The sequence below is a fragment of the Galleria mellonella genome, unplaced genomic scaffold (genome assembly GCF_026898425.1).
Source record: "Galleria mellonella isolate WM207_F2 unplaced genomic scaffold, CSIRO_AGI_GalMel_v1 utg132, whole genome shotgun sequence".
NCBI lineage: Eukaryota > Metazoa > Arthropoda > Insecta > Lepidoptera > Pyralidae > Galleria > Galleria mellonella.
In genome coordinates this window covers 5,689,129-5,699,768 of record NW_026441989.1, presented here as the reverse complement: position 1 = coordinate 5,699,768, position 10,640 = coordinate 5,689,129, and the positions used below count along the sequence as shown (strand labels likewise).

At 29.5% G+C, this 10,640-nt stretch overlaps 1 protein-coding gene across 1 annotated transcript; it reads left to right on the top strand.

Moving 5' to 3' along the window:
* On the top strand, positions 1-8,475 carry LOC113518377 (general odorant-binding protein 83a). Its single transcript, XM_026903269.3, has 6 exons — positions 1-146; positions 4,957-5,032; positions 6,193-6,281; positions 7,143-7,245; positions 7,679-7,749; positions 8,360-8,475. Exons 1-6 carry the CDS (start codon positions 78-80, stop codon positions 8,375-8,377), a joined length of 426 nt encoding a protein of 141 aa, XP_026759070.1. The 5' UTR covers positions 1-77; the 3' UTR covers positions 8,378-8,475.
* The last annotated feature ends 2,165 nt before the right edge of the window (positions 8,476-10,640 follow it).

Below are 10,640 nucleotides of genomic sequence, written 5' to 3'. Positions count from 1 at the left end.
GTTTCAGGTATGTCGGTTGGCAGATATAAGACACGCGAAACTAAAGTAAGGGCAATGGCGCAAGACAGCCGGACGCTATGTACGCGGTTATAATTTCAGTCCTTTTAATTTTTATAAGTGTTGGCTTTGGAGGGAAAGATAAACCGGTATGATATTAAGCTTTATAAACAGATGCCACATTCACAATTTTTATTATATTAATACTAGAATAATTATAGTTAAAACACGGTAAAAAATAAAATTTATTTTTACGATTAAGTAGTTAGAATTTCTAGGCGTACAATAGTTATTTACTTTGACTGTTTTTTTTCTTTTTACTACTCTCTAGTCATCTAAAATTTTGTGACTAATTGGGGTCGATTTTAAAAGCCAGTATGATTTTAGTTGTTATTAATATTAATTTAATACTAAAATATTTTATGATTGTTCGTAAAACTAACTTCGTGAAACTATCGAATTAAAATATTAGGTTATAAGAAGAGGCGCACACAGATTGGATCTCAAGTATTTCTTAAGATTTAAAAAGTGTCTGTTTCGACCGATGGACTTTTGTGTAAACCACAATCGAATTACTAATATTTCTAATTTGAACTATTGTATGTTATATAATACGAATATAGTTTTGTATCTACCCGTAAAATATAATTATTATTTATAATTTTTTAATAATAATGACATCATTTCCAATCATCCATCCACTGATTCAATCCTTTTATCTGTTTTTACGTGGGAGATTAGCTCTATAGTAAGTGGTGACTCTACCAAGGCATAGAAACAAGAGGCATTGCACACGATCACCACGCTTCAGTGTGATTATATATTGATTAAAAAATATATAAACTATCATTAGGTGCACTATTTATCATCAAGCTGACAACACTTCATGGATGTGTTTAGGGGGCCAAGCAGCCCAGCGATGGGTAAAGCATATGTGCATGCTTTGTCCATCATTGGCACGGCATCGCTTTCACATTCGTATCCTAGTATCTATTTAGGTACTGTACCTATATTAACTACATATTCAAATTCTGTAATATACTCATAAATAAGTGACTAGTAGCACTTAATTTGTCTACGTATTTAATATATTAAACTTGTATGAATAGTGAAACATAAAGTTATAGATCTTAGGTATATTCGTTTTGTCCCTTGTCAATCTACAAAAACGTTTAGATGTGACAAGTCGACACAGTCGCGTCGATTTTTTACGGCACATGAGTTTATGAAATATTTTAGCGTGCCTAGGTGAGGGTTGATGGATGAGTGCCGGCACGGGAAGTAACGCAGTGACGCGCGCGACACTATTGCTCAATGTCGCCGTCTACGAATACGTAATGCAGTTGTTGGCTTCGGTTAGCGTTTCCATTGATCTACGTTAGAATTATAATCTGTTTCAATAGAACTTAATGAAAATGTAAACATATTACATATAAATAAACACATGAAAATTTAATAACTGCTTCGACCGTAGTATCGAATTTTGGTTTAAGTTAACGAAGACTAAAGAAAACTATAAAAGCAATAAGGTTATGTGTTATTATTATAATATTGAAATTGTATTCCTTAATATGAACGAAACGGTATATGGAATAGTGAAGTGTTTCTTTGGTAAACATCGGGTGACAATGGAATTTGCATGTGTTTGAAAAATTTATCGCGTAGTGGGTAAATATTGTTTTTATCCTATTGTCAAGTTACAGCAATTCCTAAAATGAGTTCCGCGAAAATGAGAGGTCTCGTAAAAAAGTCACTGGGATTTCGTGAAATTATTTATTTTTAGTTGTTAAATAATAACACAGCTATAAATATTATTATAAAATTTGTGTCTTTGATTTGCAATCATTTGGTATGGGGATCGGTATAATAAAAGGTATTTGGTGGGTTTTTTTAATACAACTAAGAATGGCAAACAAGCTGACGGCCCACCTGATGAAAAGTGATAACCGTCGCCTATAGGCTCATGTCTATAGACATGAGCAGTACCATGGATATAACAGAGTATACTGTTTCGCCCATGATACTCCCTATGCGTTCCCATTCCTGAAGACTCAGGTGTTATTCCTCTGTACCCTGTAAATTCATGCCATATCCCACCCTTCAAACCGAAACACAGCCACGCAAATACAACTGCTTTACGGTTGAAACACGAATAGGGCAGAGATACCCAAGCAAACGACTTTTGTACAAAGTCTCCCTCTGGTAGGCGTTTCGTAGGTTGGCGTTTCGTTATCCTTAAAGTTTCAGAATATCTGCTCTTGTAGGTGCATAGTAAAATACATATATAAATAACATAACTTGGGCAATGTTATTTTTGTTTATTGTTAATTGTGTAACATTCTGTACAAAAATTTAGATTAATTTTGATAATGTCATTAAAGTATTAATTATCGCAAAAAATATACATGCATTTTATGTTAGTATACGAAGAAAGAGTCGTGCATACGCATGAGAATTTTTGAAAGTGTATAAAGTAAGATTTTTTCATGTAACGATAGAAGCCTTTGGCAATGTTTTGTTTACGATTAATATAATATTACCTGATTTATAAGGGATTTGTTATAGATGAAACTATAATATATAAATAAGCTAACGACATGCAGCGAACAACTTCATCTATTTGAATCAGTATGCAAAGTATTCTATATGTTAGGATATAATTTATCCGTGTACTAAGTTTCATTCTAATTTGTTTAATAGTTTTTGTATAAAAGTGTAACAAATCCATCCATCTATCTATATATCGTCACAAATTTTTAGGATATAAAAAGCTAATTAAATTATCAGACGTATCTGATAATTTAATTAGCTTTTTATATCCTAAAAATTGTAAGTGAAATGTGAATTGCAGCTACAGACACGTATCTTTGTACAATGGACACAAGTTCCCACCATTTAAATTAATATTTAACGTTATGATACAAGTTGATGTGCATTGGGTGAGTCCCCGCGGAATCACGACTTAATATTTTCTTTGAGGATGTTATCCCATTTTTAATATTGAAACGACTTATTTTCCCTCCGGTGTTCACAAAGGTAACGCGTGTAGATCAAGAGTCAGGGGTATTCTAGTCGCTGAATAATAACAACGAATAGCTCCTCTATTTTTGCCATATATAATTTATGTGGAGAATAAATTGCTTTGTCTGTAGAAAATAAAATAAAAAAAAATATATGTGTAGATGTTTCCTATCATTTCAAAGTAATAGCTATTGAGAAACAGCCATCACAATGCATAATATAATAATGTATAATTTTTTTTACTAGTTTGTTTCACATTGCGTCATATAATTCTCAACTATTGTTTATTAATTTTTTTTTTACATTTATTAATTATTGAGAGATATAGACACTATTATGTAAAAAATATTTTATACATAGTTGATTGTATGAAATACTAGTTTTTACTCGCAACTTAGAATAGGTGAATTTTGTATGTAGGTAACCACTTAGATTTAGATGGTGTACCAAAACAAGATATAAATCAGATTAAGTTTTGGCCAGGATGTTTAAGGCCTTCAGAAATACAACTGTGGAATCTGCTTTCACTTTGGTACAATATTATTTTTGTGATATCAGAAAAACATACATACAGACAAACGGAGACTAAAAAATAAATCATTGCTTTGGCTTCTATTGCTCATATTAAGACTTATATATATTTTTTATTAATATTTGTCATGTACAGACATCATCTAATCACAATTTTACTTATAAGTAAGGTGCTCAATTCGCTTGTGTTTTTTTATGCTTGTTATCTCATAACTTCGTCAGTTATAAACTGATTTGGAAATTTCTTATTTTACCTAAAAGGATATACTTAAAGATTAGTTTTATTGAAGTTTTTACAAAATTGATTCAGTAGTTCAGTTTTAAAATTAAAATAATCGGCTTTTTTTATATTTGAAATCGTTTTTGTTTTGGAATACAATCTTTATTTATGTTAATACTTACATAGAATTATATGTTAATGCTTAAAGTATATTATTCTACTATATTATTTTATATTTTTTTTATTTTTATACAACTTAGAATGGCGAACAAGCTTACGGTCCACCTGATGGAAAGTGGTAACCGTCATATAGACATATAATAGAGTATACTGTTTCGCCCAATACCCCTCATGCGTTGCCATTCCTGAGGACTCAGGTGTTATTCCTCTGTACCCAGTATTCACTGCCATATCCCACCCTTCAAACTGCAAACACAACTATAGAAACACGAATGGGACAGAGGTTCGACTTTTGTACAAAGTCTCCCTCTGGTGAATATTAGCAGCTGTTTGCTTTTAATAGTACACACGTACTATAGTCTGAATATTTTTATGAATAAACGAAAAGACTTTTAACATAATGTTCTCGGAGTACTTTTGAAAAACAGAGAAAATCCATTTTTAAAAAAGTGTGGCTTATCTTTGCCTTTCAAGTAAAAAGACGACCGACTGATTTATTGACTGACTGATCTTTCAGCACACCGATAAGTAAACTACTGGGTTTAAACAAGCGAAGGTACCTATCTAATCGTAAAGTAACTATGAGTAACAGTGTAAGCGTTTATTAAGTATTGTTAAAAGCAGAAGTATTTCCTTAAGTTTGAAGGAGGAAATAATGGGTTTGTATTGATGACGTTTTGGTAAACGTTTATGCAGTTTATACTTAATACAGTAAATACTTTCGTCCGTGTGGTCCCAGCATAGAAAAGGCTACTTCTTCCTTTTCCGTGGGTGTCGTAAGAGGCGATTAAGGGAAGGCCAGGGATGGGCAGCAGCGTCTTTCTTAAAACATCTCCAAAGCCTAACTGCGGTTTCCAACCCGCAATCCAAGAGTGGCAACTACTGGCAAAACCCTTATGTATATGAAGGCTTATGTTCAGAAGTGGGCAGAAAAGGCTGATATGATGATAATGACAGTAAATACTTGATGACTGTCGTAATATATGTATTTACCTAACTTGTTTCAGGTATTCGGTGATGAAATCAATGAAATAATGAATATTATTCATAATGAATGTGTTAGTAAAACCAAAGTGGCCGAGGGTAAGTTTAGAAGGACGTTTGTAAGAAAACAATATATTGTTAATACATCGATGTTTGTATGCGAATAACGAAAAACAATCGGCGTAACTAAAGTTGTACAGCTACGAGTATAAACGTAATTTGGGGCTAACATTTATTTTTATTGTATTATAATTATATATGAGATTCTAAGTAAAATTTATAAAAAGATAAAACCTTACAAAGTAAAAAATATTAGAATTAATGCTAATTAATCAGTCTTTATATGAAAGATGAACTGTATTAAAATCGGTGTAGCCCTTTACCACATACAGACACACAAAGACTTACAATTTAATAAACTATATTTTAAACATATATATTAAAAAAACGTTATGATTTTATTTACTCATGATTGTTATGAACACAGAATAAATAAGAAGAGGATCAATTTATTTATCAGGCGTGACAGTTACCTGATAAATAAATTAATGTAATAAATAAATGTCTATTTATTTAACACAATATATTGTACTTTACACATAAAAATCGCAATTAGAAATTAAAACACAGTAGGACAGAGTAGAAGTTAGTGTAATAATTGTAAATAATTTTAATATGACAGCTTAAGACAAAAAGCTTATGAATACTGTATCTTCTATTCTATATATAATAAAATAGTGTTAAAGATTACATTCTTAATATCTATTTCTTGTGATATCCCTCTCTATAACAATTTTAAATGATACATATCAAATACAGACCTTTTGCACATATACTTAATTTTGTTAATTTTATACGAGATGAGTTTTTCATTTTTGTCATTAATGGTGTTTCCTTTAATAATAGTAACTACATATATGGAACGATAATAATGTATCTAGTTCATAAACGTTTTGGTCCCCTAAACATTGATATCCTATAGAGATATAGAGATACGTAGACACTATAATATTAAAGATGACGGTAGTATTTAGTATCAACCTACTTAAAGCCTAGTTTTTTCTGTTGTAAATATTTGATCAACATCTCCTTTTTTGTCGAGCCCAATTTACAAAGTGCCCTTACAAAATATTTAATGAATACCATTGCATTTGAGTCAAAGAAAAAAGAATGTATCTATAACATTTGTTCGACTATTATTGTTTCGAAATACAATGTCTCATGTTATTGTACATTAAAGAGTTTTATTCTACCCCCAGAGGACATAACAAATTGCGAAAACGGCATATTTAAAGACGACGTCAAATTGAAGTGCTATATGTTTTGCGTGGTAGAGGAATTGAATCTTGTGAGTAATCCTTTATTTGTTTTTCTCTTCACCTTTGCATCTTCAAAATTAGATACAAACATGTTTAATTTATTATTAAACCTGTTTTATTGCGTTTACTAATACCGAGTCGCCATTCAAGAACCTTTACTCTTTATACATATTAGTTAATAACCTAAATTTGCATATGCACTGTGTACACACAAATATTTAATAGTTATTAATCTCATAGTTAAACTATTTATAATTAAAATAAAAACAGCTAAAACAAGAGTTCTTTCTGCTTTTAGTTTGAACATTAGAATAGGGTAGGCCTATTTTAATTGTTTATTATAAAGTTACATATACAGAATAAAAAATAATTGGTTATAGAAAAACAACCCGATCTGAGAATCTTACACAGGCTAATTAAGTGTATATGTGAGTACTTAGCAGTATCACAATATAAAGATCTACTGTTTGGTACTATGATTAATTTACTTTAGTCTAATTAAAGAGAATCTAAAAAATATGTTTTAATATTAGTTTTATATTTTTGTCTGTAAGCATGTTTAAAATTTCACAAAATATTCAACCGACTTCAAAAAGAAGGAATTTCTTAATTTGGAAACTTCTTTTTTATTTAAAGGAATATATTTACAGATTGGACCTATAGACATTTTATAATAATCGGTTTAGTATATCAGTTTTTAAATAAAAAAAAAAAATCTATTTTATCACAAATAAAGTCGGTTTCTTTTGTGGAACACAATCTTTAATTTATTTATTTCACACTTAATTTGTTTAATATTTCTGTTAGATTTTAGATTCTTTACTCTTTTTTGTCCATAAAAGTATTGTATATAGTATCAAAAAAATAAATAATTTACAACTATTTTGCAGGTGGATGACAATAATGAAGTGGATTATGAGATGTTAATAAGTTTATTTCCAGAGCAATACCAGAAAAGAGCACTAAGTTTGGTTGAAAGTTGCAAGCATTTGGGTAATTGTTTTAGTTAGATATTTACTTTAAGCACTGAATACATACTTTTCAATTCCACAGCCACATAACTTTCGTAAAGTTTCGTACGATTTTAATCCTCTATAAACTTGAACTCGTAATACAGTACAATTTAAAATTTCGATACGAAAATTAAATTTTTTATATGTATCTTTTAGTTTTATTATGCTATGTATCTAAATCCATTAATATTTGAATTTTATTATTCATATTAATTCTTTCCGAATACTTATAAATTTTGTAATATTTTTTTTACACACATTTTTACCAATTGTCTTATTCCAAAGTTAGCATGATAGTTATAAGAAACCAGACAATATATTAATAACTTTAAGTTGTGCACGCAATACATTATTGCGGCGGTTTATACACAAAAAATAAATTCGCTTTTATAAAAATGTTATTTCATTAACAGATATGAAAGAAAAGGAAAGTTGTCAAAGGGTTTTCGACATTCACAAATGTTCATACGCTGTGGATCCAGATGTAAGATATTTATTTTTACTATTACTATACCTAGAATGGTCTCAATAGTAGGTAGGTACCATTATATCTGTTAATCTGTCTCTGATTTCTGCTTTAATAACAAAACAAGGATTATAAAAAGAATCATAATCTTAGATAAAATAATTTCTTTTTTTTTATGTTAAAGAACTCTATAGGTAATTGTCTTGTATAATTCTAAACAAATGTTTACACGGTTAATTAATATGTTATTATGGTTTTCTTCATATCTGTAGGCGATAGTTACTATTTTCTAATTTCTATTAGGTGAGCCCTTAGCTTATTTGCAATTCCAAATTTATTAATTTTGAATCTAATACGCATACGTATCAATATTAAAAATGTTAGTTTATAAAAATATTTGGATATTTATTAATAAAAAGCTTAAACTGTTAAAAGGATTTGAATAAAATTTGGTAAACGTGTAGATTATACTCAGTATTCTACAGGACACTTTACATACTAATTCATACGAGCAAAATCGCGAATAGCTAGTTAAAAGTAAATAAGACAGCTGTAAAAAATATCAAAGTTTTTTCTCTATTTTCAATACACGTTGTAAAGACTACCTAATTTTTATTTTCTTTTTCAGTTTTATTTCATATTTTAGGCACAAATATGACATGGAGGGGGATGTTATAACAAAACTTACAATATTATTAATTGTCATTGTATTGTATAAAAAGGAAATATATAAAATTTCTGTAATGTTGTAAGTTTATTTCATACATTTTTTTTACTGATTCGCTCTTCAAGAGCATCATATTTAAAAAAAAATAACTTTAAAATATGAAGTAAATTTTTGACAGTAGTTTCAGACAATAAATTAATCACTTACATAAAAGTTTTATTTAATAATAAATAAAATTATTATATTATAAGTTATTACGTTGAAAATATTATTAAATTTCTTGACGTACAAAATATGTTACGTTGAAGGTCAACATGTATATGTCATATAAGTACATATTATTTCTATATGATAATTTTCATAACCGCTTTTAAGGATGTTTTTTGAAAGAGTATATATGGAAAAATCTTATATTAGTTTCATATTAATTTTATCAAGATCCTATGTTTTTCTTTGTTGAATATTAATTTATATGTAATAACCAAAAATCCTTATTGAACCTTTTTGTATTTCTAAATTAGAAGTTTTATGTAAATATCAAATATACTTAAAGTAAAACGTCAATTAAAAATTTGCCTAATATATTTCTCTTATGGGTTTTGGTAATTTCTGAAAAACGGCGGTATCAGAAACATTATTTTATTTTTTCTGTAATATTCATATCTTTATAAACTGTACTTATTTTAATAAGGGGCATACGAGTATGCGACCGCGGCCATCCGAGCCGTTGCAGTGTCCCAGTCCCTTCCGCAACTACATGTCCCCCCCCTTCCTTTCCCAAATAAGTCCTTTATTCATCTTATTTACAAATTTCTTTTACGCAACTCCAAAATTCTCTTCCTTTTCCTTCAATCCTTTCCTCCATACCGTAGGTGGCGGAAACCACCAACAAATGCATTCCCAAGGAGGGTCGAGGGTCAGGCAGGCGGACGGTCGTAAAACTATAAGCCAAATCTTTTTGTAATATGGATAAGTATAAAAACATACTATGCCGACCCCGAATAATAATTGGAATAAGGGTAAGAAAGTGATAATAATCTGTCTCTTATGGCAGGGATCCGTCCATAGCCAGCAATGGTGTGCGAATGGGCTCTTATGTTGTTTAAAACACATTAATAGAATATAAATAATGTATTATTAATAATACAAATACAATAATTTTATCCTGTTGTACCTATTGAAAACATAGTTTTACAAATATGGAGTAAACATTCGGGTAATAGCTATCACCTCGTCCGGTTAGCTTCAACGCTGGTTTGCTTATATTTGCTGTTGTCGAGATTGTCATTTCATGTCGGCCAGATATTTATTGTAATTATAAAAATATAAATTTTTATGCAGTTTACTATAAATAATTTAGTCCTTCAGGAACTAACCAAATAATTATGTACTTAGTACCTTATTTCATACCTCGCGTCGGATTCTACCAATTTGGAATATAGGTACTTATACAAAAAGTTGGACTACGAGTACTTTTTATTATTGCATACAGAAGTGACTGTACAACTAGGTACGATTCGAGTCAAATATTTCATTCCAGTTCTCCAGCGGGAAGAAAATGTTTAGGTACTTGTAAATAAAGACGTAATTTGGCGTTAGCCGCGGGCCCCGACCGTCTATTTTTTATGAAATCTCGCTCAAATTTATTCAGATCTTGAAAGAAGTATAATGCTAGGGAATTAATTTGCTTCACGAAAAATAATTTGTTCGTGGAAAATAAATGAGTTCGAATCTTGTAAAACGTGTAATTGTAATCTTTAGTCAAATTAAATTCAAAGAAACTCTCATTTAGAGTAGATGATTTCAAGAGTTAGGATTGAACCACTTACATGAGTCGGTTAGATCTCTCTTTTTCTGTTTTATTTTTATTTCATTGCATTCGAATATGAAAATAATAATAAGAGTATATAATATTTTATTTTAAATATAATGTAGAAATACTTCATAAGATTTTGCGACCTTTTAAAAAATATTGACACTCGTTAGATGCGGGTGGTTTAGGATCAAAACAGTACTTTGTAGCGAAATATCAGTTCAGAAGTATGATAATTAGCTTGATATTTAGTGCTAATTCATCATGAACCTAGTATAAACAGGTAGCTTGTATATCCAAGCATATTTTATTTTAAGTACCTAACTAAATGTTTATAAATTTTTAATTAGGTACTTAGAATATTTAACCTGTATATTGTAATATATATCAGAGAAAATCTATTTAAGAAAAAGACATTTATCTTTTCTC

Bases quoted from the DNA above. Each gene is read 5' to 3' on its own strand.
- LOC113518377 (XM_026903269.3), top strand. From the start codon at position 78: ATGTACGCGGTTATAATTTCAGTCCTTTTAATTTTTATAAGTGTTGGC. The intron at 147-4,956 runs GTATGATATTAA...AACTTGTTTCAG, and splicing joins TTGGAGGGAAAGATAAACCG to GTATTCGGTGATGAAATCAA. The intron at 6,282-7,142 runs GTGAGTAATCCT...ACTATTTTGCAG, and splicing joins TGGTAGAGGAATTGAATCTT to GTGGATGACAATAATGAAGT.